Raw genomic sequence first — 26,790 nt, 5'->3', positions numbered from 1 at the left:
CGAATGCTAAGGGGGTATCGGATGGCTGGGTTAACCGAGATTTGGAAGGTGATGAGGTAGTGCTGGAATTAAACTCGAATGGCGCTGAGTATATCCACTCTTGCGAGCTATACTCAGTGAAACTACCTATCATAGGGTACGTCAGGTTCAATGGGAAGGATGGCAAGGCATTGTCATCAAATGACCGCCGGGATCGTAATTTATATAGTGGGTGGGTAGATTGACATAAAAAGGGGAATGTTAACGCCAACCTTCCCTTCCCACCGATAACCATAACCACAGACTTCGTTCATCGTTTATCATTTGACCAGTTTTCCATACCTTCTTTACATTATCGGTACTCTGCAATTGTTGACCAATTCCGGGTATATAATCATGAGATATCAAATTCATGAAGGGAGTGGATTTCGTGGAATGGACTGTGACAACAACAATCATGACACCAACAATCAACACTGGGGCGAGAAGTATGCCCTCGACAGCACCTGCTCTCTGGATCGAGCTGTACCAGAGCCTGTTGAGGCCTGCATCCACAGCTTAATCAAGCGGATTGCCTGGGAGAAGCCAGGAGCTCCAGCAATATGTTCCTGGGACGGGCATCTGACCTACCTCCAGCTAGATCAGCTGTCTATTATCCTGGCGTGTCAACTGGTAAATTCTGGGTTGACTCCGGGTTCGAGAGTGATTCTCTGCTTTGACGAGACATGCCTAGCGCCCCTCTCTATGCTGGCTGTAATGAAGGCCGGGGGTATCTCCATAGCCCTTGATACCAGACAAAATCGGGATCACCTCCAAGAGATTGCAGATCAAATTTCCCCACACACTATTCTCTCGTCTTCGGAAAGTGAACAGCTAGCACGATCCTTGCCGAAAGGCAATGTTATGATTGTGGATCATAGCCTGTTGTCGAGTATAAATGATCCCTTGGAACCGTCTGGTAAGCTACCGGTCGTGAGCCCTTCAGAAGCCGCTGGAGAAACCTATAGTGTCGACAGCGTGACAGGGCTTGCAAGCCGAGATAATATCATCACGCATCGGGATTTCAGCAGCGCCGCCACATATCAGCATGGAGCGCTCGGACTCACTAGTAACACGACTATATGCAATCCTGCGCGATCTTTCTCGGATTCAGCATGGCGCAATTTGTTCATTTTGACATGCGGTGGCACTCTATGCATGGCTCCAACGGCTGAACTCCTGGGCAACAGGCGCGGGCTTATCTCTGCATTGCAGTCCGGCATCGTTATCCTTAATTCGGAGTCTCTCTCTACGCTTGATAACTCCGAGCTTCTGCAATTAGTACAGCTCAAACACATTGCAGTTTCAGCCGCCCCACACGGCTTGAAAAGATTAGGGGCATACATGGAAAGAAATGATGAGTCTATTATTTCAGCTAGTCAAAGGAAGTCGGGCGATATGCTAGCCTCCAACGTGGAAACAAATGAAGATGGAAGGTTGGTCGGAAAATCAAACAACCCGGAAGTCACAATATCAGAGCCGCAAATTTCAAGTCGGGACTGGCAGATGCCTAGCACGGTTAATATCGATAATCTTGAGGGTAATAATGCAGAAAAAATGTTCGCCATCGATGTTTACCAAAAGGAACCACCAGTTCACAGCCGGGAATTGTGGTCTAGCGACTCGTCTAGTGTATCTCCTATCGTTTCAGAGGGCTCATTTTCTTCATATGAGGATGTCATACGGCCGGTGAAAGCGATTGATAATGAGCCAAGCAGCCCTGATGTTCTACCATTTTCCTTATTGGGCTCGTCAATCGACAAGGAAAAGGCGCGGGCTTACGCTTCTAGGCTTTGCAACGTCAAGGAATCGCAAGTTATCGACATCCTCCCATGTACTTCACTGCAAGAAGGTCTCCTAGCATTAACAGCAAAAAGTGAAGGAAGTTATGTGGCTAGGAACGTTTTCCAGATTGGAGTTGGTATCAATGTGAACAAGCTGCGCCACGCCTGGGAGCAGGTTGTTTCAATGAATCCAATTTTACGAACACGTATCGTCAGTCTCCCTCATCATGGTATCATGCAAGTGGTGCTGGATGAGGGTGCGATATGGACTTCAAGAGGAACTCCCTATGATATGGCGAATTTCAATTCTGGTAACGAAGAAAACACAATGGGATTGGGGAAACCCCTGACAAGATTCACAATCTTTGAAGGAGCTGCCGACAACCCTGGCCATTTGATATGGGAGATACATCATGCTCTCTATGACGGTTGGTCAATACCCCTTCTGTTGTCCCAGGCAGAAAATGCCTATTTCAACGAATTCTGTCAGCCCTTAGAAACGATGGCCCCATTCATCAAATACATACAAGATCGTGACATCGGAGCTGCAAAAGCATTTTGGAGTAATCAGTTTACAGACATTAAAGGTTCGCATTTCCCTCCCGTAAAGCCAGGATATGAACCAAAGCAAGACAGTCAAATTGTACGAACGATTTCAGAGCTTCCCTGGGGTAGAAGTGACTTTACTCCAGGTACAATCGTCAGAGCTGCTTGGTCTGTTGTGGCGGCGAATGGCGCTAACTCCGGTGAGGCGCTGTTTGGCGTGGTTGTGACGGGACGTCAGGCTCCGGTCCCTAATATTGAATTGATGGCAGGCCCTACAATTGCTACCTTGCCCATCCGTGTTAACGTGAATTGGAACGAAGACCGTAAAAGGCTTCTAGATGCCATTCAACGTCAGAGTATCGAAATGATACCATTTGAACAGACTGGCTTGCAGCATATTTCCAAATTGAGTCAAGGCACGGCCATCGCCTGCCAGTTCCAGACCTTGCTGGTGGTCCAACCTAGCAGTGAAATGACTGAGACGACGGATAGGCCATTCCTTTCCGAAGTAGTCGATTCCCATATTGGAAGTCAATGGCAGGACTTCAGCACATACTCTCTTGTGATTGAATGCCAACTAGCGTCAGAAAGCCTCAGGATTAGTGCTAGTTTTGACTCGAACGTGATTGGAAAGCAAAAGATGGAACTAGTAATGAGCGGGTTCGAGTTTTCCATTCGACAGCTATCCAGCGGCAGCACAGAGCAGGTGTTACTCTCTAGCTTAGTCCGCGACTACTCAGGTTTAAACGCCATTTGGACATGGAACAGGGAGGTGCCCGAGGCGACGGAGGCATGTATCCATGACTTGATTTCACGGCAGGTCCAGGAAAACCCACAGGCCCAAGCCATTTGCTCGTGGGACGGTAATATGACTTACCAGGAACTAGATGGTCTATCCACTGACCTTGCCTATCAGCTGGTTAAAAGAGGCATCGCAGGAACTGTTGTGCCTCTGCTTTTTGAGAAGTCGAAGTTTATGCCAGTTGCCGTGCTCGCAGTTATGAAAGCCGGGGGAGGCTGTTTGCCCATGGATATCAAGCAGCCGTATGAGCGTCTTGCAGCCATAGCAGCACAGGCTGATTCGTCTATTATTATCTCATCCGTTGCTAATGAACCCGTCGCGGTCAAACTCGCGAGCGGGAACGCTGAGAACCTGTCGAGGTTGAAGCTGCCCGAGCGGGAGGTGCTCGTCGTCGGACCGGATCAAATTTTATCCTTTTCAGCCGCAACGCCCGGGCCAACTTCTACTTCCACCGCATCTCCTTCCTTGCCCAAGGTTGATCCATCAGACATTCTCTACGTTGTCTTCACTTCTGGTAGCACTGGAACGCCAAAGGGTGTAATAAACACCCACCGCGGGCTGTGCAGTGCCATTACCTACCAGCAGAAAGCCCTGGGTTTTTCACGGGCTTCTAGGGTGTTCGACTTTGCTTCGTATGCCTTCGATGCAGCCTGGTGTAACTTGCTGCATGCTCTTACTGTTGGTGGGACACTTTGTATCCCATCCCAGGATGAGCGGGAGAATGATCTGGCGGGCTGTATGGAGAAGTATGATGTGACAACAGTCGATTTCACTCCCTCGGTAGCCCGGTTCTTAGGCCCGGCGGTACTTTCGCGCCTATCCACCCTTATCTTAGGAGGTGAAGCTGTCCTTCCAAGCGATGCACATCTGGCAGGTGATGGTACAACAATTATCAATGTCTATGGCCCTGCAGAGTGTACTCCTACAGCAACCTTATCGAACATTACCAAGGCCGCCACCATTGACATTGGTCGTGGGGCTGGCGCTTGTACGTGGATCGTTGACCCTGACGACCCGTCTTCCTTAGTACCGGTCGGCGCTGTTGGCGAACTATGGCTTGAAGGACCCTTGGTGGGCGGAGGCTATCTCAATGACCCGGAGAAAACAGCTTCAGCTTTCGTTCACAACCCACCCTGGCTACAGCGCGGCCTCCCAGCTCAACACGGACAGCCAGGCTGTACGGGCCGCACGGGTCGGCTTTATCGTACGGGTGATCTTGTACAGTATCGGGAAGATGGATCACTTATCTTTGTCGGCCGCAAAGATAATCAGGTGAAAATTCGCGGTCAACGAGTTGAGCTCGGGGAGGTCGAGCAGCATGTTCTCGACGGCCTTTACCTTGACTTCCAGGTTCACAATATTAATATCACTAAAGCCCAAGTTACAGCTGAGACAATCCATCCAGAAGGCTCCAATGGTGCTATACTTGTGGCATTTGTGACCCTCGTGTGCGGCGGGGATACAGAAATTTCTGAAGATCTACACACATCTGCAGTCAAGAAGGCTACCAGTGGTCTGTCCGACCGGTTAGCGGAGCGGTTACCAGTGTACATGGTACCAACTTCATATATCCCAATCTTGGATTTACCAATGACAGCCACGGGTAAAACAGACAGAAAGAAGCTTCGCTCAACAGGTGAATACCTATGGCTAAAGTACCGTAGCGATACCGACAGCGATGAATTAACTGACTCACTCAATAGCGTTGAGAGCATCCTCCAGAAGGTCTGGATGTCTGTTCTCAACCTTTCAGCGAGGGAAACTTCTATTAACAAGCCCTTTACACGGCTGGGCGGCGACTCAATCACAGCAATGCAAGTAGTATCTCAATGTCGACTCCATAATATTACTGTCACTGTTAGTCAAATCCTCCAGGCCTCTACTATCCGGCGTCTTGCTTCCATTTGTCAAGTTAGAGGAAGCGGTGACGCTGCTGCAGAGGACGACGACCAAGCAGACAGTGAGCAAGGAGATAAACTCTTTGAACTCGGGCCAATTCAGCAGATGTTTTTTGACTCTTACCCACATGGGCTGAATCATTATAATCAGACCTTTGTCCTCGAGTTAGGAAAGCCAGTTTTACCTGAAGCTTTTGAAGGAGCTATTCAGGCACTTGTCAAACGTCACGCATCACTTCGGGGGCGCTTCAAGAAAGATACTGAGACTGGCCGTTGGATGCAGACAGTTTGCAGTGAGGATGATGCCCTTTCGTATGCATATCAAGAACATTCTGTTCTTAGTCACAACGATGTCGCAAGAATTGGTCAGCAGCGGCAGTTGAGCTTGGACATTCAGAAGGGCCCCCTCTTCGCTTGTGACCTGTTCCATATCTCCAATTACCCCCAAGTGGTTATTCTGTCAGCCCATCATTTGGTTGTTGACTTAGTGTCGTGGCGTATAATTTGGGGAGATCTCGAAGATTTTATTGAACATGGGAGTCTTATATCTCAGCCAACATCTTCCTTCCGGGCATGGTGCAGGCGACAAGCTCAAGTTGGTCGCAGTTTATCACCCCTCTCTGTCTTACCATATTCCATGCCGGAAACAGGCTGGGACTTTTGGGGCATGCCGTTATCAGAGAATACGTTCAATGATCTCGTTGTTTATACTGAGACGTTCGATGAAGCACTCACTATTCAATTATTTGGGGACAGCAATGCGAGCCTTCAGACAGAACCCATTGACATTATTTTGGGGACTATCGCTCATGCTTTCCGGTATACCTTCTCGGAACGCTCAGTACCTGTTATATGGACTGAAGGCCACGGACGAAATCAATCAGATGATTTTCAGTTAGATGTCTCTGGTACGGTAGGCTGGTTCACTACAATACAACCATTACCTATCGATATATCGCTTGCAAGTTCTATTGTGGACACTATAAGAATGGTCAAAGATAGAAGAAACGGTCTTCCGGGTAAAGGGCTTCCATATTTCGCATGTCGCTACTACAGCGAATCTGGAAGAGAGGCCTTCAGCAATCACGATATTGTTGAGGTGATGTTCAACTTTACTGGGCGATATCAACAGCTAGAAACAGAAGAGGGCCTTTTCAAACGTCCCCAACACATGGGAGAAGCTGACAGTTTAATACAAGAGGTTCCCGAAAACGCACGCCGGTTTACTTTGATAGAGATTGATTCTCACGTGGAAGGAGATCGTCTTGTTGTGTCATTCACGGTGCATAAGAAAATGAAGCATCAGGATCGCATTTCGTTATGGCTAACGAATTTTGCCGAAACACTATCATCTGCGACCACAATGCTACTCCACTCGAAGCGTGAATTCACATTGAGCGATCTTCCCTCCCTTTCTCTCTCTTACTCCGGTCTAGACACGTTCCTCAAACAGCAGCTTCCTGGTATGGGGATTGCCCCTCAAGATATAGCAGATGTCTACCCCTGCTCACCGCTACAAGAGGGAATATTATTAAGTGTTCAAAAGGAAGCAGCTTTCTACGATTCATTCTCTATCTGGCGGTGCATTTCGCAGGATGGCACAGCGATATCGCCTTCTAAGCTTGAGACTGCGTGGAGGACTGTTGTCAGTCGTCACACTATCTTGCAATCTGTCTTTGCGTTGCATCCAGAAGGCAGTGGTTATATACAAATTGTCCTTCCTAAATCAATCGTTCGAGTGAGCCATATAACCACCAATGATAAAGACCCGGTTTCGACCCTGAACCGATTGGATAGGCCCACATACCGTACCCATGAGCCGGAACATTCATTCACTATATGTTCCTCTGCAGATGGCCAGGTTGCATGCAGGCTTGATGCAGTTCATACACTTATTGATGGATGGAGTATCAGTGTTCTAGTTCAAGACATTATTGCTTTCTACACAGGCTCGACTCCTGCACCAGCCCCCCCATTCGGTAATATTATTCGCTATATAAGCAAAATACCAAAAGCACGGAGAATTGTTTCCTGGATGAAACTACTTGGTGGTGTAAAACCAACAGAATTCCCCACCAGCCCACGCCTACTCCAAATGGCCGAAGAACCCCATGGTGATATACCAATTCCAGCTGAATCTATCCCTGGCGTGTTAGATGTTTGCAAGAAATTAGGCATCACCCGATCAGTTTTCCTCCAGGTAGCGTGGGCCATGCTCCTCTCCTATTTCACTGGCCAGTCCGATGTTTGTTTTGGCTACCTCTCTTCTTGTAGAGATTCACCCGTGGATGGTGTGGAAGTCATGGTTGGTCCCCTGGCCAATTTGCTTATTAGCCGAGTTGACCTCCAGTTCTCTGCAAAAGAGGTGCTTAAGCGAGTGTCTGAAGCCTCCATCCGCCACCTAGAAATCCAGCATACATCCTTGGCAGATATACAACATCATGTTGGTTCTTCTACTGGGCGATTGTTCAACACCACATTATCGATCCGTGGAGGGGATAAGTTAAAGGGTGGCGATGATGCTACTCTATCGTTTGAGTCATGCACCGGAGAGGACCCAAATGAGGTATGTGCAGCCATTTCACCGTTCAGAGAATATATAAAGGCTAATGTATGTGAATAGTACGACTTGAACTTAAGTGTTAATGTGGATGGAGATAATATGGAAGCCGTTGTTTCTTTCAGGCCACCATATGTCAATGGTCGGACAGCTCGAGAAGCTTCAACTGTCCTTACAAAAGCAATCAATTACCTTGTAACCCTCAGTACAGAGGATATTGATGATGCCTCACTCTTCAGTGACTTCTTCCAGAATGTTGCTGGAGTCGATGAGCGATCTACTCAAAGTTTCTGGAGTGCCCAGTTCTCTAACACCCAAGGCTCTCATTTCCCAGTTACTGAGAGTGTCACCCGATGTGGAACCACCAATTTCCAGAAAATTCTGACGCTGAGACAGTTAGAATGGGCGGGTTGCAATGAATATTCCACTAGCACGCTTATAAAAGCGGCATGGGCAATTATCTCGGCCACAAATACTCGTTCAGACGAGGCCTTATTTGGGGAATATTCTACCAGTTCTTCTGGTGTATTACCGGTACGAATTCCGCTGGACTGGGGAATGCCTGTCCATCAGTTATTGCATATCGTGCAATGTCAAGCAGATGATATTGATATCTTCTCGAAAATCCCGCTTGGACGAATCCGGTCAATAAATGACAAGACTCATGTTGGCTGCCAGTTCAGGACAACCGTACAGTTCACCAATCGCCTTGACAATCTTGATGCAACATACACTCCAGGCTCCACAGGCTCTGATGATGAAGAGGAGCTAGCCTATCAATACCCATTGGCTGTCAAGTTCGCTATATACCCTAGTAGCTTGTCTATAAACGTTACATGCGATTCGGGTATATTGGGAGAAGTAGAGGTCATTCGAATTTTTCAACAATTTGAACATGTACTCCGTCAAATTATTGGTTCTGGCGTCCATTACCAGAAGCTCTCTGATGTGATAGTCACCAGCCCTCAAGACATGAGAGACATATGGACATGGAACAGTGTCGTTCCAAGCGTTGTCAGTGGATGCGCTCATGAACTGATTATCCAGCAGGCCCATAAAACACCACTTGCACCGGCTATCAATGCCTGGGATGGTGATCTAACCTATCAGGAACTGGAACACCTTTCAACGAACCTAGCCAAGGAGCTAATAAGCAATGGTGTCAAACGGGGAGCAATTGTGCCTCTATTTTTCGAGAAATCTATGTGGACCCCAGTTTCGGCCCTTGCAGTGATGAAAACTGGTGCTGCCTTGGTTCTTACTGATCCTTCATCTCAGCCTGAAACAAGGCTTCGAACAATAACCGAGCTTGTCAATGCAAAGATATGTCTATGTTCTACGACCAATGAATCATTGGGACGTAGCCTCGGTATTGACCAAGTGCTTATTGTGGGCCCCGACCATTATCAATGTCTTAATCATGAAGAGAAGCAAAATTCGGAAGACATTGAGCTTCCAAGTGTCGACCCGGATGATCTATTGTATATTATGTTCACATCAGGAACTACCGGTACGCCGAAAGGAGTGATGCTGAACCACCAAAATATTTGCAGTGCAATTACCCACCAGCGCGCGTGCTTGGGTTATACTCAAAGCTCAAGGGTTCTTGACTTCTCCTCATATGCATTTGACGTTGCTTGGTCCAACCTGCTAAATACACTCACAGTTGGTAAGCTGAACATCAGAAACAAATCACTATATATTCCTATCTTACATAGGTACTAATATGAATATAGGTGCATGTCTATGTATTCCTTCTGCCTCTGAGCGACAAAATGATCTTTCTAGCTGTTTGGAAAAATACAGAGTCACTCTCGCTGATTTGACCCCTTCTATCGCACGACACTTAACTGGGCTTGAAAAATTGTCTACACTTGTGCTGGGAGGAGAAGTTGTCCTACCCTCTGACGCGGACGCGGCCCTGGTTGGTGATCGAACGACGGTTATAAATGCTTACGGACCTGCCGAGTGCACCACCACTTCGACAATATTAAACCTAACTAGAAACCCTCATGGTGGACTTGGCCAGGGAGTGGGACTTTGCACATGGGTGGTTGAGCCAGATGACCCTGACACCTTAGCACCACTTCACGCTCCAGGTGAACTCTGGTTGGAAGGCCCTTTAGTTGGTGAGGGCTACCTGAACGATCCCATTAGGACTGCAGGGTCCTTCATAGAAGATCCGGCGTGGTTGGTACAAGGCGTCCCTGGCAAGCATCCTGGACGTCATGGCAGAGTTTACCGCACCGGGGACCTTGTCAAATATCAAGAAGACGGGTCCATTGCCTATCTGGGGCGCAAAGATACACAGGTTAAAATTCGTGGTCAGCGCGTGGAGCTAAGCGAGGTTGAACATTGGGTAGAGAGCATGATTCAGTTGCCTAATGACGTCTCTTCTGCCGTCCAAGTTGTTGCGGAAGCAATCCAGCCCATAGGGGTAGGAAATCTTATCCTCGCTGCTTTCGTTTCTGTTGGTGGCAGCACCAGCGAACCTCACGATACTTTAGTCAAAAGGGCAGTACATGGACTGAATGACCGGTTAGCTGCCAGTATTTCTTCTTACTTGATACCCAGCCTCTACATCCCGCTGCAGGTGGTTCCAAGGATGGCTACTGGTAAGATAGATCGGCCACGGCTCCGCTCGATTGGAGCCGCGTTGTCAGCAGGGGACATTGCACAGCTAAGTCGGTCTGAGACCGAGCGGCTTCCACCCCAGACGGATGCCGAGCGACTGCTTCAGGCTCTCTGGGCGGATATACTCGAGATAAGCCCAGATACCATCAGTGCTGATGATAGCTTTTTCCGCATCGGCGGTGATTCTATAGGGGCCATGCGGCTGGTTGGAATGGCGCGTCAGAAAAATTTCAACCTTACTGTTCGAGATATCTTCCATCATCCTGTTCTGCGGGATATGGCGACAATTCAGTCCTGACTTTCTAGCAGGTACGATGGCAACGTTTGATAGCACGCGGGTTGAAATTGTGGATCGTTATTCTGCGCCCGCTGTGGGGAGAATTTGGCCTAATCGGGTATTTCTAATATGTTGTGTTTATTTTTATTTCAGTCATTGTTACTCTGTATATAGTCATTGGGTTTAATGTTGTTTAATCAATAACCATGGCGTCTTCGTAACCAGTAACTAGTTATGGTACAAGAACCCCACTCTCGTCACTGTATACCTAGACGACCTTAGTTGTATTGTCGATGACTATCTTAAGTATTCCTCCCCCCCCAATTCACTCACCAACTTGTAGTTATTTGGGTTACAACCGTCCTCCATGGCTATACAATTCCAGTTTCTATTGTGCTTCCCACATTGCTTACATTTACTACCCCCCGTACAAATAAATCTTCTATCAAAGAGAAAAGCATTCCATCGCAGTTCTTTGCCGCCATTATATCCACAGTAACCGGTAGATACTCGGTATGATTTGTCACAGCCGACCGGTATGCGACCTGGCCGATGGGAATAACCATGTCCGGAGTCCCACTCATCACCGAGATACGGCTCGTGTTGAACGCAGACGGTAGCGCTGGGCCGGACCGGTACGTATCGCGATATTTGGGAACTGGAATCCTCGGCATGTACAGGAGTAAGTTCTCTGAGCACGATGTGTTGCCCGAGGGGAGGATCGAGCGGTTGAACCAGTCCATGAACCGCGTCTTGTTCGCTTCGGCCTCCGCTATCGTCGCCTTGGAGTTGTCGCCCAGGGCCCAGCGGTTGAGAGGGGCTGGGTTGACGTGTGGGAGCCTCCCACCATGCGCGGCAGCGTGGTCAGCATAGAACACATCTCTCACCAGCCTTGCCTGCTCCTTTGCACTCAGTATCTCGTATGTGTTGTTGACGACAGCCGCGAGAGGGGAGCCGCGCGGGTAAGTTGCCGCCCAGGCAGCCGCGACGTCGAAGACTTCAACGTGCGCCGACAGGAAACGCGCCACCCTGTCGATAAACCCGAGCAACAAGACGTCGAGGTTTGACTTAGGCTCCGTTGGGAATCCCACAGCGAGGATGCGAGACGGATACGACTTGGTCATCTTGATCTTTGCGCCGTACAGCGCCTTCGCAGCCGCCGCCCACAGTCTCGGGTCGCGGGCGATCAGCCCTGCCGTGTCGAACTGGGGAGCAAGCGGCATCGCACCCTCAAGGGACACAAGACCGTGGCCTGGCAAAAGAAACTGTTAATATTTACTCTGTACAGGTTACGGCAGGATAGCTGGATCCGGACTCTCCAGGCTTACTTGGTCGGTTCCCAAACAGGCCCTGGAGCTGGCTTGGGCTTCTGATGCTGCCGCCAGTATCGGATCCAAGGGCAATGTCGAGCCAGGGATAGGCAGCTTGGGAGCGGATCTCTACGTCAGCTCTGCTACAATATCGAGATATATGCCTGCACGTACCTTCACCTGCTGCACAACCAGCCGATGACGACCCTGGATCCTGGTATCCATCGCCGCGCGGATTGAATGGCGCATGATAGTCCACCCAGTCGGCAGTGGCCGTCTCTCCGTTCGCAAATTGACTCGTTTTCATCTTCCCAACCACCACAGCTCCTGCATCGACCAAGTTTTGCACAGCAATCGCAGTACGATTTGCGGCAGGGTATAGCTGATACCACGCTCGATTTCCGTTGGACGTCTTCAGGCCTTTGACGTCGAATATGTCTTTAACCCCCAATCGAACACCCGCGAGAGGCTTTTGCGCAGTCTGGCGATAATACAGCCGCGAGGGAACCGCCACGGCAAGGGACTGGCCGGGCACATTTGCCGGAAGCACCGAGAATGAGCCATCAGCGTTGATTGTCGTCGTTTCACTAAAGGCGCTCTGAACATCGGCATATAGCCGATACACCTGGTGGAGGCAACCTAGCGCAGAGACAACATAGGGGCCATCTGGAAGGGCAGTCGTTTCGTTGTGGTGGGAGCTGCTCGATAGTACGGTATGATTGCCAATGGCACGACTGTTGAAGCTCGATGAATCTGGGCCAATAATCTGTATGTGAAGTGCTACCGGGGTCGTCAGTGGAGGCAAGTTCCTCACTTTCTTTTCTCGGCTGCATGGTCAGAACAAATGTTACCTTCTGCGAATCCAACCTGGAACACATCATCCTCTAGGGAAAACCTTTTTATCCTGGCTTGCAAGTCGTGAAGGCCAAAGGCAGATGAGGCATTGATGCTGATTACGGAAATTGGGAGAAGCCCGGAATCGCCTGTTGCATTGCCCGGAATTCTTCCAACAGCATCGGGTGGCACATAGTAATGGGTATCATCCAGTACCACAGTTGTACCAGTAGAGAAGAAAGTGACTGCATCAACCCCCTGGAGCAACAAAAGCAAAGATATCACCTTGAGTGTTCGTGAAATGATTCTGGCCGACATAACTACCTCTATGTCGGTGACTCCCGGGGCCTCAGCTTTTTCATGACATGCCCCGGGCTCTGTATAGTGACGTGGGTTATATGATGCCAGTTATCTGTCCTGTCACGGGCTCACATACTGCGTACTAGGTAATGGGCATATACCACCATGAACCTTGTGGGAAACTACATGTGGAGAGCTTTCCAGTTCCTCAGTTTATGATTTGTCGATTTTCTAATGGAGACATTGTCTGGGGTGAGGACCCTATGGTCAACTAGCTATACAGTTAGAAATACCTATGTAATGAGACCTTGGTGGCGAGCATCACGCGGCCGTGAGATATGCCGCAGCTGCAAAAAGCAGAACTTGATGCACAAGATCTTTAAGAGATCGAGAAAGAAAAATGGAAAAGATACCGCACGACAAACAAAAGAGGAAAAGCATGAGCCCTGCAATACCTTGGGGGCAGGTGTACGAGATACCCACGGCGGCCCTCGAAAGGTCCCCTGGTAGCAATGTCGGCAAAAAATGTGAATGTCCAGTTATTTCCCTTCATGGTCTCAGGTATATATATAACACGGCTCCGAAGCTAAGATGATAAGGATATGACAAGCAAACCAAGCCTCCGGATCGACAGTATTGCAGAGTGATTGAGAATGGCTTTTCCTTTGTTTCTTACTCTGTGCTTTTGCATAACTGTGCTGGCCCACCCCACATACCCCCCGAACAACAGCAAAAACGGCCCCAGACATGGCAAACCACTGCTCAGTGACTTTGATGCTCTTGGTGCATGGTTCGATGGCATTGCGGCCCTCGAAGGCACCACGATTCCTCGCCAGCCAAATGTCACCGTTGCCATCGTCGGAGGTGGGATTTCAGGCCTTGCAACGGGGTTGATGCTCGACAGTATTGGCTTCCACAACTGGGAGATCATCGAGGCCAGCGATCGTGTTGGGGGTCGATTCCGCACCGTCTTCGTTGGAGGTACTCAAGAGTTTGCGGAGATGGGACCCATGAGGCTACCTTATACTATCACTTACAAGAGCGACAACTCGACCCATGAGTATACAGACCATCGGATGACATTTCAGCTGGCTGAGTGGCTTAACGAGATGAACGGCTATAACAGCACGTGGAAAATCGAATTCATCCCCTGGGTCCAGCACCATCCAAACGAACTTATTGCCCGAGGCACTGGGAGGCACCCCGACGGCAGGGTCCCAACACGAGGGGAAATTGCTGCAAATCCCAGCTTGGGCAGGCCGCCGCCACTGGTCACTGCAGAATATAACAACACCAAGGAGCAAATGAACCGGATCCTTAAGGATGAAAAGACTCTCAGAGCCATTCAGAAGGATATCTGGCGAGCACATAAATGGGCGATGGATCAGGGTTTGGACGATTATAGCCAGCAGTCAATGATGCGACATGTCTTCCACGCGAGTGAAAATGTCACGGATGCAATCTGGACTTCAACGGACTATGATGTCTTCTGGGACGAGATGGTTCATAATTCGAATCTGGCTCAAGACGGTAGCAAGGATGCATTCGGCGAGACCGAGTGGAAATGCATCAACGGTGGTTTCAACCGACTATCAGATGCATTCATCCCACATGTCTCTAACAGACTGGTGCTGAACAGAAAGATAACCAAACTCGAGCCTGTTAATGATAATACCAATCACACACGGACTCGGCTTTCATGGTATTCCGGGACCGGCAAGAACCGTACTTCCGACTCGAAGGACTATGACTACACCATCATGACCGTACCATTCACCATGACCCGCTTCATGGATTTGCCCAAATTCTCTTCAGTACTAGACCGTGCCATGGGCGAAACTGGGTTGCGCTTCAAGTCAGCCTGCAAGGTCTCACTGCTTTTCAAGGAGCGTTTCTGGGAAAAAGGTGAGCGGCCCATTTTTGGAGGATATTCTATGCCCGAGAGTCTCGGGATTGGTGCTCTCTACTACCCTTCATATGGTCTGAACGAATCGCGTCCAGGCCTTATAACGCATTATCGTGGAGGTGATTGGAGCGACCGCTTCGTTAGTATGTCAGATGAGCAGCACACACAACTGGTCTTGGATGCTGTGGTGAGCCTTCATGGCGAACAGGCACGTGAATTATACACAGGCGACTTTGTGCGACTATGTTGGCTACAGGATGAACACAGCGCGACATCGTGGTGTCGACCAGACGTAGAGCAGCATAAGCTATACATCCCAGCATACCATCGCACTGAGCACAATACCATCTTCATTGGCGAGCATACAGCGCCAACGCACGCTTGGATAAGCTCATCTCTACATTCGGCTGTCAGAGGTTCGATACAGCTGCTGTTGGAATTGGGCATGGTCGAGGAGGCCAAGCAACTAAATCACCGCTGGATGGGGCGGTGGATTAAGCACCACGACTGACTAAATGCAAGAAGTTGTGCCCCATAAATCTACCTTGTGTCCTTGGCTGGAGAGAGGCTAAGTCTATCCCTAGCCATTCCATTTGTAGGTATATTTTACGAGCATGATATGATCTATTACCGTATAATATATCTGGCTATAACCTTGTTCGATCACAATATATTATGACTTTTTTTGTAATAATCATTCTAGAAAAATAACAATAATGATAACTCTGTAAATTCTAAATAAGAACAAGAGGAGCATATCAAGGAGATCTTAAGGAAATGACAAGCTTGACAACTCAGAGTGAAGCAGCCCTTGAGGAGGCTCTGACTGTAATTTCATACACGGGTGTTTGGAAATACTGACCAATCATCTACTTCCTTCAATCATCCATTGTTCATATCTGGTCCAATATGTCATCCCAAGTCTTTTTTGCAAAAGGTGGGTAAGCCGGTTCACAAACGGTATTCGGTTTAGGTAAAATACCTTCCATAAAGTATCCTTTGACTGCTTTTCCGGTACATACAGAGCCGTGGCTCAAAGTTGTGTGCTGTAATTGGTCAGTCAGAATTGATAATATTCTCCTGAAGATTGGAGAAGACTTACACCGTAGCCCCCATGCTCTAGTAGGACACTGCCATCGAATGTTGCACTGGCATTCTGTGCAGACGGGAAGGATGTAGCAGGGTCAAATGTGTTCCCAATCACAAGTATAGGAAATTTTGTCTTGACCTTGAAGTCTCCGGAGTACCGTTCTTTTGCCTTCGTTTTCCATCGAGTACAAGTCATCGCAAGAGGTATCCCAACCTGCCCCAAAAGCTTGCTCTTCTGATCAAGTGACTTAATTGTGGATTGAATCTGGTCTAGACGGTTCAGCCCTGTCACTTTCTCGGAGCATGGGATGCCAAACGGAGACTCTGTCGGAATACCATTCTCCCAGGGAGGAGAAAGAGTTATAGAATTCTCCGTGAAACCGGTTAAGTTACCAGTTCGCAGGTTTTCCAAAGCCTTTGACAGAAGTGGCCATGTTGGTGGAGCATACAAATTTGGTCTGATTAGGTTTTTGGCAACGCTATGATCAATCAAGGTATCGTTGAACACAAGTGGTTGGTACTTGATATTATCGAGGAGTTTATATATCGACTCTTCCAGGCGCGGGGCAGTCAAGCCTGGACGAGCTAACGCACACTCGTCTGGAGATTTAACACACTGTTGAAGGAAAGCAGAAAACACCTTATCTGTGTCCGCCCATACTTCGATGTCACTAACAGTAAAGGTAGTCAGATAGCTTGTACGGGAGATAGATCATCTTTAGAGGAAATCTAACATACTAGCCATTATAGTAGTCGTGGAAGTTGACAACACCATCAATAATCATTCGATCGATCCTCTCTGGGAACATGGCTGCCACCGTAGCGCCAAGAACTGTGCCATATGATAGTCCTAATAGTTATTGCCCCATGCATGAGTAATTCTCGGATTCCATTACGAGCTATAGATACCTGACTTACCCCAGTATCGCAGAAGGCCGTCTTCTTCCAATGCATCAACAATCTGCATCAGGTCTCGGGCAGTAAAGGCAGTGCTTATGAGTTTCCCGCGCTGATTAGCCTCAGGATATCGATCACATATATCAGCGAAGATGGATGCGGTTGACCAGAGCCTCCCCAAAGGAGCTCGTTCTTTCGGTGATAGCAACTCTTCATATCGTGCATTGGAGAAGGCAGCTAATCTTTCATTATTGTCTTTAAAACAAGAGAATGTGAGAGTAGTCTCGGTTCCACTGCGTTGGAAATTAGCGGCACAAATCTACGTAAACAGAGGTTAACCTAACGCTGATCACATACCGTGGGTCGTGGGCAATAAGATCATGATGCCCGCCCGTCAAGCTGTGATATGGAATTAGAAAGCACTTTCGAGTCAAGAAGTTTATTTGATTCGGTCTAACGTTTGAAGGATCTTAGCTGCACCCGCTAGCTTTGCCCTAGCTCCAAAACCCGGGCCGCCAAAGTTGAATAGAATGCTTCCTTTGCTAGCGCCATTGATGGCAGGGACCTTCAGCAGTTGAAGGTTAAGGGTAGCATTTGATTTTGAGTCGGTATAGTCGAGTGGGACACCTAGGCTACCGCATTGAATAGGCAGAGTGGCGTTAATATCACACGGGCCCCAGGAGATTTTCCCCTCTGATTGATTGCGGCCTGAGGTGGTCACAGGCGAGGCAAGGCCACGGGCGAGGAAGCAAATAGAAAGGAAGGTGCGGGATAAAAGCATAGTGCTCGCTGAGTTGGTAGGAGTAGAGATGGGACAGGTAACAGATGGAAATTTCGTGTGCTTGAATAAGGACGAAATGAGCACATTTTGGAAGGGCAGATAGCCCTATTAAATAGCTAAACATTCTTTTAGTAACCTCCAGTAAGCGTAGTTGACAGCCAAACTGCTTCACGCAGATCCAGGTACTAGACATAAAATGCGGTAGGCTGTGATGGGTATCTGCTCCTGCTTCTGGTGCTCCATAACTAACCAAAGGATTATCGGCTCGTAATCTGCGTAAGGCTATGCTATTATACGGGGAATGGTAAGCACGAGCGCGATATGGATGGCGGTACATACTGCCAGAAACGCTAAGTTCATGTTTGAAGTTGCATACACCTGCTTCCTATGACGATGCATGAATCACTAGTTACCAAGGCGGAGCGCGGGGAGAAGCTGAGACAGCGTCTTGGCGCTTCCTTCGGCGGCTGCAGATCGTCAACGGCGCCAGGTATTGCTACATTGGGCCTAGCGTAGCCTTCCTCAGCCGCGCGTTTGAAGGAAGTGCACGGCCACACAAACTAACCTTCTTTTCTTCTTTCACTTCCGGCTTGGCGGAGCGACACGACCCCAACATTTCCACATCAGCCGACGAGGGGCTTATACGAAAAACAGTTGACGAACAACCCGGAAGTGGTCTTTTACCACTTGTGTTGTCGTGCTCGTCCCACCAGCGCTGGTATATCTAGATGTGCAAGTCTTCGTCCCCTTCATCAGTTACACCATAGCCATAAAATTCCGTAACGTGAAGGCGCGCCGACACGTTGTGCAGCGAAAGTTCGAAACACGAGAAGTGGTACTCTGTACTCCGTAAGTTCTGTCACATTGCGCTGATCCCCATTCTAATAACTAATAAATAGGAATCACTTGTCGACATCGGAATAAGCCATTGCCCCCTCCACCCCTTCCTTTTTTCAGCTATTCAGGACTCTATGCTACGGACGCAGGCGCTTTAAGCACCTTATATTTACTTGAGTTAACTTGAGGAGTCCCAAGGGAGAATACTCATTGATTATAATAATGGAGATGTGTTATCAGCAATAGTGGGGTTAGTCGGACTATGTAACGCAGGCCTCGAACCCAGTGCTTTCTTCCAGGCACCTTTTATACCCGTCATCGGTACAACTCCCATAATGACGCCCCATAAGCAGATCTAAGGAAAAGAAGCTGGTTAGCTATCTATCCTCTCACTTCTCGCCCATGAGAAACTTACGTCCATTTAATTCTTATTCGCTTCTAGGAAGTGGCTTTTGAAGGCTAACATATGGAGAATAACTGTCTGGGTTGTGGATGTTGTACGGAGTACTCTGTACGACTTATACCCTTTGTCCAGCTCATAGTCCGCACGGACATATGCTATAGCCACATACCTTGCAACGATTCGTTGTACCGTTGCTACCCATCTTCATAAAGCAGGCTAGCTACGTGGTACTCTGTCGGTCTCCCTTACTAAAGTAAGGTCTTTTCTATTCCTCTAAAAATAGATTCTTCACCTCGCTCTGACTGCATGATCCTGGCCCCATTTCTTTACGACTAATACTCCGTAATCATTGGGTCAATCGGAGTTATCTGGGCCTTGCTAAATCCTCCAGTGGCGTTGTAATATTTCTTTTCGGGCCAAGAAGGATAGGGTGATCTGCATTGAGCAATAATTCCTTTTGTTTTCTCTTTCTCTTTCTTTTGCATTCTTCATTTATAGGATGATGGTGGGTTAGCTAGTTCTTAAAAAAATCTGTGACTCCTATCCACAAGAGCATATGATCTCCCAGAGACTCCTAACGTCAAGCCTGTCAGTTTGGGAGTATTAATACGGAGTAACGGAAATGGACCTCTTCCGGCGATCCCAGTTCTCAGATTATATCAAGAAGGCCCTCTGCTCTCACAAAATTCCAGGCATCTCTATCTCCATTGTACAGGATCGTACTATCGCATCTGGAGCATTCGGCAAGTCAAGTTTAGATCCATCAACAAACTTTACCCCTGACACACTCGTTGGCATCGGCTCTATTTCCAAATCTCTCACCGCTGCAGCAGTTACACTCCTAGTTCAGGACAATGTAAATTATCCTCAGGTTCAGTATGATACTCTTATGTCGAGCCTTCTACCTGATGATTTTGTTATGTCTGGTGAAAACCACCGGGATGTCACTGTGGAGGATATATTAACCCACCAGACTGGTATGCCGACGTAAGGAGTCTCCAATCTTCATCGCTTCAATTTCTGGGAATTAATCGTTGTCTGTTTATAGGCATGAGTTCTCCGTGTTTGGTCCCAGCGCAGAGCAGCCGGATGACCCTCGCTCAATTACAAGAAATTTGCGAAATCTGCCCACCATAGGGGCTAACAGAAGTGGATTTGTATATTCCAATACGATGTATACTGTTGCCTCCTACCTAGTGGAACATGTTACTGGAGATAGCTTTGCAGACTTCCTGGAGAAGCGGATATTCCTACCACTTAAAATGGAGTCCACTAGTGTCCAGCCGTGGCGTGCGCTAGCTAAAACGAAAGGGCAGAACATTTCAGTTGGATATCTATGGGATAAAAATGCAAAGACGTTCAAATCATCTCCCTTCCTGGACCGTCCAGAATCCCAAGGCGCCGGACAACTGATCACAACCGCCAGCGATCACGCTAAATGGATCAAAGCTATGATAAACCGAGAAGGGCCAATAACTGAAGACGTTTACAACCTCCTGACTAAGAAACGAGTGTTGGAGGATGCATCAAAAGATCAATATTCAGAGAATCCGTCTTTTTATGGACTTGGCTGGCAAATTCAAGACTATTCTGGATATACTATTGTGTCTCATGAGGGTGGAGAGGCTGGATCATCGTGCGATAATTTTTTCGTTCCAGGACTGAAATTTGGAGCGTTTATCTTCTGTAACGCGGACCACGCTCATAATGTGATAAGCTTGGTGAAGTACCGCCTGCTGGACCAAGCAATACTCGAGCGACAAGGGGGTTTAGCTTGCATAAATGGAAAACTCCAGCCCAGCTTTGAGCCAGATTGGGGTCTAGACTTTGACACTGACGACCCTGATGACCTTTATGATGATGATATCCAAACAGAGGAGGAACTTATACAAGAGCTTTGTCCTGATATAAACGGGCTCCGGTCTCAGCCCCAGGAAATACCATTGGACTCCTACACAGGGCTATATTGGAACCAGGGTTACCGCGGGATCAAGGTAGAAAACAGAGGTGATCAATTGTTTATTGATTGTACTGATCGAACAACGCCGTTTACGCTTGCTTTCAAGCACATACGTGAGCAGGTGAAATATATAGTGTATGTCACAGAGGTCCACGGAAACGACATATTCCCTATTAAAGCAGAATTCGTACTCGATAACAACAACAGAGCAACGAAGCTTGGACTGCAGCTGGAACAGACTATGAACGGATACATCTGGTTCATACGGAGAAGCCTATACATAGACACCGTATATTAGTTTTCTCAATTCGCTCTTCAAGCAACAATGGCGTTCATTTCCATTACTATTTAAGAAGGAAATAGCGGAAAGTAGTTTCAGAACCTGATTTCATTAGAGAAGAATTCTGTATGGATAGATACTACATGATATTTGACAGTGTTTTTACTCTTCAGAACTGTCAAGCGGGTCTTTCAAATTCGTAAGAGGTCGCAGCACGTCAACAATCTCGTGGTGCAGGTTTTCCTCTGCTAAAGAAACAGGAGAACTATAGGACCTGTCTAGGACATTCGGGTCTGCTCCATAGGCTAATAAAAGCTTCACAACTTCCAGCGATCCACCAGCGGCAGCTTGGTGCAATGGAGTCCGACCCCAGCTGGTTGCAACGTCCACCTCTGCGCCAGAATCCAGCAAATGCCGCGCAATTTCGTCATATCCTCTGCCGCATACTTGGTGAAGTGCAGTCCCTCCACTCATGGTCCTTGCATTTGGGTCGGCCCCCTGCTTGAGGAGGAGACTGACAATGTCTTCATGTCGACCCTCCGCAGCCCAGTATAGCGGAGTCCAAAGATCCACATCTTTCGACTCTACATCCGCCTTGGAAATGAGAAGTCTTTCCACGACTTTTATATGCCCACGGCTACACGCTACTTGAAGCGGGGTCCGGCCCCCCCTAGTCGAATGATCGACATTTGAGTCAAAGTTGAGGAGAAGATCTATAATATCTACATGGCCTCTCTAGTAGCAAAGCATTAACAAAAATCATATGAAATACTATGGCGATATGGAGATTAAACGTACCTCAGCTGCTCGAATTAAGGGGGTCACTCCGCTCTCCGTGGTGCAGTCGACGGTGGCACCATTCTCTATTAAGTACTTGGCAGTGCCAGTTAAGCCAAGGTAGCATGCATGGTGAAGAGCCTGGCCTGGCTCATCAGGCGGCTGGAAAAGATCCTTTCTTGGTTGGTTTGGAGTATGAACAAGCAGCCATGCTTGTACCTGCGTCTCTGAGGCGAAGAAATCATTCAATAGCCCAGAACTTTTGTTATCGAGCGGCAGTCCTGCATACGCGAACCAAAATTCGCATACATAGAGGAGCAGGGGAAATTCGTCCACGTCATCCCTCGCGCCAGCTCTATAGTCTGAACCTATGTAGTGAGATATGTATAGAAGGCAGCTTCGGAGAATGAAGCTAGAAACAAGAGATTTATCAACATAGAACTGGGCAACTAAGGGGTTCTGGCAGTTCAATGGGTGCGTTGAGATCAAATACTCTTTAACAGAAAAGTGGGATAGACGGAGTTCGTTGAATGTTTCATTCACTGTAGTTGCTGTAGCCCTGCTGTTGCTTTCGTCGTTCACGTCTGTAACTTCGTGTTCTCTTTCAGCTACCGATACAAGGCTTCCTAGTATCTCTAAAATGTCATCCTGTGGGTTGAAAAAACGGCCTTCCGGATCGAATGGGGTATCTTCGTCAGCATCAAGAATGGCTGCTTCGGCGAGTTCCTCTGCGCTTAGCGGCCTCCGCGCTTCTACGAGCCACCACAGTGCACGGCGCGCATAATCCTGGTAGTTTGTAGGGATACTCTGGAGTATTCGCTCATAGGTACCATCTAAGGTCTTTGGAAGCGATTCGAGAGTTTTTATCAAAAGCGCTTTTGTCTTGCATCTTTTCAATTCACTAAGTTGGCAATCTACCCACCGAAACCTATCGTCCAATAACATTATTATTGTCTTCTGGGCGGGCAGTTAACTATGGGAAAGGAGGATGATCTACTTACATCCCATCAGCATCAGCGATTAGCTTGCTCTGGATCTGTGATTTCAGCTTCGCTGGCAGTTTCTTTAGCGCTGGATCAGAGGAGAGCTGTGACTGTATGTGATACGTGATATCTTGTGTGACAGAGGAGCCACCGACAGAGACCGCAGTGACGATTGAAATAGGAGAAAGGGCTTCTCTAATGTCACTCTCGGGTCTGCTTGTAAGAAATACATGTAGGTTTGAAGGCGTCCATGAAGATATAGTTGTGAGAAAATCTAGTAGTTCCTGTCTATTATCCAGGGGGCATTCATCGAGGGCATCGATAGTAATGAAAATATTTTCAATAGCTTCAGATTCTGCAAAAAGTTTGAAAATAGAGATCAAGTCCGATAGTGCTGGAGTTTCGCTGCCAAAGTTGCACTTTTTCACATAGAGGTCTCTGAGCTCCTGCGGTACCTCCGGTGCTTTGGTAAGTAGCCGTGAGAGCAGGTACCGTAGGCAGTTTGTGGCGCTTTGCTTCGCGGGCGTGCCAAAATCGAAATAAAAGTATGACAGGAGAGTATTGGCCTCAGAGTCGTACTCTGCTTGCAGATGTTCGATGACAGACGAACTCAGCACTGTCTTCCCACTTCCAGGCTTCCCATGCATCCAAAGGATGGCAGGGCCGGTGCTCTTCCACTCCTTGAATGCCTGAAGCTCCAGCGCCCACTCTCCGGTTCCCTGAGAGTGCTTCTTCCGTGCATCTTCATGATTAGACCAGGTTATGCCTTGCTCGACAGCCGAGAGCCATTGGATGATTTTTGAACGATATTCCCCCTTTTGCTGCTCGTTTCGGCTGGCGGTTATGTCCTTTCCCAGCTCGACGACAAGGCGATTGGTGTCAAGAGTCAACTTGGTCTGGTCTGCGGTCAAGGCGAGGTTGAAGCTGGCCTTGCACCGTTCAAGAACTGCAATGCTGCTTTTGATCTCCTTGCTGGTAAACGGCCACTTCAAGGCCCGGACACCAAACTGTCTCATCGGGTTCTTCTTCTGCAGGAGAGTTTCATCTTTACCGCTACCAGCGCCACCGGCCTTTTCCAGCTTACCGGCCAGCTCTAGGAGCTCCGCCTGGCATCTGGCCAGCGCACCATCTTCTCCCAGGAGTAACGCAAAGGCTGGTAAACGCTTGATCGCCTCAGGGTCGCTGGTATCTTCGGCCAGGTCGACTATCTTGCGCAGCGTGCCCTGAAGATCGCTGATTTCACCCTCGAGCGATTTTATTTCCTTGCGGGCATCCCTAACCTCGAAGTAGAACTTGACTGTGAGATGCAGCACATGAGTAGTCACCTGGATCAGACCGATCGCACTCGCAGCGGCTTCCATTGTGCTGAGGCTGCTGTGTCTCTGGTTGAATTTCTTCCCAGAATAGCTGTGTCACCTTCAGGCAGCGGGGATACCATCCCTGACAATAAGATATAAGTATCTGCTCCCTGGATCTGTGTCATCATCCGTCATATTTATTCTTCTTGCTCCGGCAGCCCCTCTAAGGTTAGAGGGACCAGGGCTTCCCGTCCCATCCCCTCACTACGGAGTACTCTTGGCGCAATGCAGGGATGTGTCATGCAGGAAGGATCCGAAGGATCAAGCGGGCCCATTTAATGTTCCTATTCGAAGCCTTTCTTTGGGTAGACAGCCCAGATGGCACAGGTTTTGGGCAGGGAGAGATTGGTCAAGAGTCTGTAGTAAACGTTGGAAAAAGACACTCATAGGAAAGTTTGCACGGAGCTAGTTAATCTACTAAATAGACTTAACTTGAGACGAAAAACTGGAGATAATTAACTAAGTACTTCCGTTAGACACCTTTTGCTCCTGTCTTGGATAATAACAATATCAAAGTGGATAACAGCCTTAAAAGAGGGTGAAATTATGAGCGCGGGAGGACATTACTACAAAGAAACTAACCGTATGGAGTAAAAGACACGGGAGTGGCCAGGAGTAGCTCACAAGGATAAGGCAAGGAGAGTAACGATATGCCAGAAAAGAGGATGATGATATTGAGGATCTATCGAATGTGCTAAAGCAAGGTGTAGCGAGATAAGATGACTAATACAAAAACTGACACGATATCAGACGTCTTCTGTTGGATCCCTAGAGGCATTACCTGATTCTGTGTACTGTTGTGGGTTTGCAAGTGTACCATCGGGGTTGTATATAAACTGATTCCGCGATGTCTATGGACGATTTGCTATTATACAGAGTTCTCAGTTATAGTTAGTTAGTCCACAGCTCAACTAATTAAAATTCTCTGGGGAATTAGTTATACAACGTTAACTACTCTGCAACTAGTGAAAATACATATATGAAGTGGTGTTAAAAATCTATTGAAAGATTCATCGCGCAAGATCAACTAGTATAATGAAGCCTATACCGGGAAGAGGGATAATTTTGGACGGCTGCGAAGAATTGTAAGAGCATCTCCAATAGGCCCAGTCGATGGTATATCATTGCGACAGAGTTGGAATGCCATGAGTTGGCTAAGATTTTCTGACTGAGCCGGCGGAGGGCGGATCGCATGACCCTCTGCCCACTGTAGAATTCTGTTCCGTGCGAAGTAAATAGCAAGATCGATATTGAAGGCATGCACCTTACGTATAGTGAAGTTATCACGCCGTTTCGTAGCTTGCAGGTACATATCTGTCTTAGTACGGTAATCATCTCGTTTGAAAAAGCTATTTGCGTCTGAGATTATCCGACGATTCCCATCTATATAGGAGAATGTAATCGCAGTAGAACTTTTACTTTGAAGAGCGCGGATATAAACGGGGGACCCTGCTCGGCGGGCCAGATTATTCTAACCCCCTTGTCTTGTCGGCCTTTTTAATTTTATATTGGGTTTGGTTTTTCCGGGCTGCTTTGGTAGCCTCGCTCGAAGGTAGGTCGCGGGTAAGTGTGCCCATACGGACGGCAGTATCGTGGAAATTTCCTTTCGCCCCCTTTGTATCGGGCTTCGAATGTAGTTTATCACCGCTTGTCCAGTCACTGAAGACTTTTCTTAAAAAATATATCGATTTCCTCAGGTATCACGGGGTCATTTGGTAACGGGTATTTTTTGATTGCATGGACATAAGTCTCAAGGATTCGCCCTTCCTTACTTGAGAGTAAAGCAGGGGTCTCGTACTTCTTTGGTGCCATTGGAAAGATACAGTCGGTGGACAGAACTCATCGATCGGTCCCCACCCACTGGTACCTCATCAGAAGTACCAGCTATACCACCCTCCCACTCTAATACGCGATAAATAATACCACAACGCATTATTTTAGGTAAAATAAATAGTAATCGAAGGAGGAAGATGGCATGGTGAAAGAAAATGGCTATCCCTGGCCATCTTTGGTTGGTGGAACGGGAAGTGTGAGCTTTTTCAGCGGCTCTCATCGAATAAGGTTGCAGGTGGAAGCTACCATAGGGCCGTCTGGGGGTTTTTCAGAATGGTGGAAAAATTATTCCAAAACTATAATTTAAAAAAGTACTAATTTATTAAGGAACTATAGAAATACTAAAGATATTCTAAAATATTCTAATTAAATATATATATTTCTACTAATTTATATATAGATAACTTTTTAATATTAAAAATATTTAATACTATAATAAATTAATACTATTTAGAATTAATATAAGTTAGTACTATAATATATTAGTATTTTATAGTATTATATATTAATATAGTATTATTTTAATTTAATACTAGAAGTTCTATATTAAAGCTTATTAGAGTACTATATTTTATTATAAAAATAAAATATTCTACTAGTACTAAATAAAATTAAAAATTTTAGTAGTCTATTAGAGCTATAATATATTATTACTACTATTAATATTAATAAAAATAATATATTAGCTTAATTTAACTACTAATAAACTAATAATAATATATA

At 47.3% G+C, this 26,790-nt stretch overlaps 6 protein-coding genes across 6 annotated transcripts; 3 read left to right on the top strand and 3 right to left on the bottom strand.

The window, feature by feature from the left end:
- Positions 1-282: 282 nt before the first annotated feature.
- ARB_03768 (uncharacterized protein) lies at positions 283-10,540 on the top strand (the record flags this gene model as incomplete). Its single annotated transcript, XM_003009961.1, has 3 exons — positions 283-7,614; positions 7,672-9,277; positions 9,345-10,540. Coding segments are annotated over 3 exons (10,134 nt in total), but the record flags the coding sequence as incomplete, so codon positions are not given.
- A 350-nt stretch (positions 10,541-10,890) lies between these two features.
- On the bottom strand, positions 10,891-12,981 carry ARB_03767 (uncharacterized protein; the record flags this gene model as incomplete). The annotated part of the gene is made up of 4 exons (XM_003009960.1): positions 10,891-11,771; positions 11,848-11,958; positions 12,004-12,563; positions 12,644-12,981. The coding sequence occupies 4 exons, from the start codon at positions 12,979-12,981 to the stop codon at positions 10,891-10,893; spliced, it is 1,890 nt and encodes a 629-aa protein (XP_003010006.1).
- A 635-nt stretch (positions 12,982-13,616) lies between these two features.
- Positions 13,617-15,380, top strand: ARB_03766 (uncharacterized protein; the record flags this gene model as incomplete). Its single annotated transcript, XM_003009959.1, has 1 exon — positions 13,617-15,380. The coding sequence occupies one exon, from the start codon at positions 13,617-13,619 to the stop codon at positions 15,378-15,380; it is 1,764 nt and encodes a 587-aa protein (XP_003010005.1).
- A 549-nt stretch (positions 15,381-15,929) lies between these two features.
- Positions 15,930-17,636, bottom strand: ARB_03765 (proteinase, putative; the record flags this gene model as incomplete). Its single annotated transcript, XM_003009958.1, has 4 exons — positions 15,930-16,629; positions 16,697-16,808; positions 16,877-17,148; positions 17,314-17,636. The coding sequence occupies 4 exons, from the start codon at positions 17,634-17,636 to the stop codon at positions 15,930-15,932; spliced, it is 1,407 nt and encodes a 468-aa protein (XP_003010004.1).
- Positions 17,637-19,498: 1,862 nt separating this feature from the next.
- Positions 19,499-21,134, top strand: ARB_03764 (uncharacterized protein; the record flags this gene model as incomplete). Its single annotated transcript, XM_003009957.1, has 2 exons — positions 19,499-19,863; positions 19,925-21,134. 2 exons carry the CDS (start codon positions 19,499-19,501, stop codon positions 21,132-21,134), a joined length of 1,575 nt encoding a protein of 524 aa, XP_003010003.1.
- Positions 21,135-21,278: 144 nt separating this feature from the next.
- ARB_03763 (NACHT and Ankyrin domain protein) lies at positions 21,279-24,237 on the bottom strand (the record flags this gene model as incomplete). Its single annotated transcript, XM_003009956.1, has 3 exons — positions 21,279-21,851; positions 21,915-22,794; positions 22,895-24,237. 3 exons carry the CDS (start codon positions 24,235-24,237, stop codon positions 21,279-21,281), a joined length of 2,796 nt encoding a protein of 931 aa, XP_003010002.1.
- Between the last annotated feature and the right edge of the window lie 2,553 nt (positions 24,238-26,790).

Source organism: Trichophyton benhamiae, assembly GCF_000151125.1.
Source record: "Trichophyton benhamiae CBS 112371 chromosome Unknown Abenha-G-c-329b09.r1, whole genome shotgun sequence".
In the NCBI taxonomy this organism is placed as follows: Eukaryota; Fungi; Ascomycota; class Eurotiomycetes; order Onygenales; family Arthrodermataceae; genus Trichophyton; species Trichophyton benhamiae.
The sequence above is the reverse complement of the archived record's forward strand: the minus strand, read 5'-3'. Positions and strand labels throughout refer to the sequence as shown.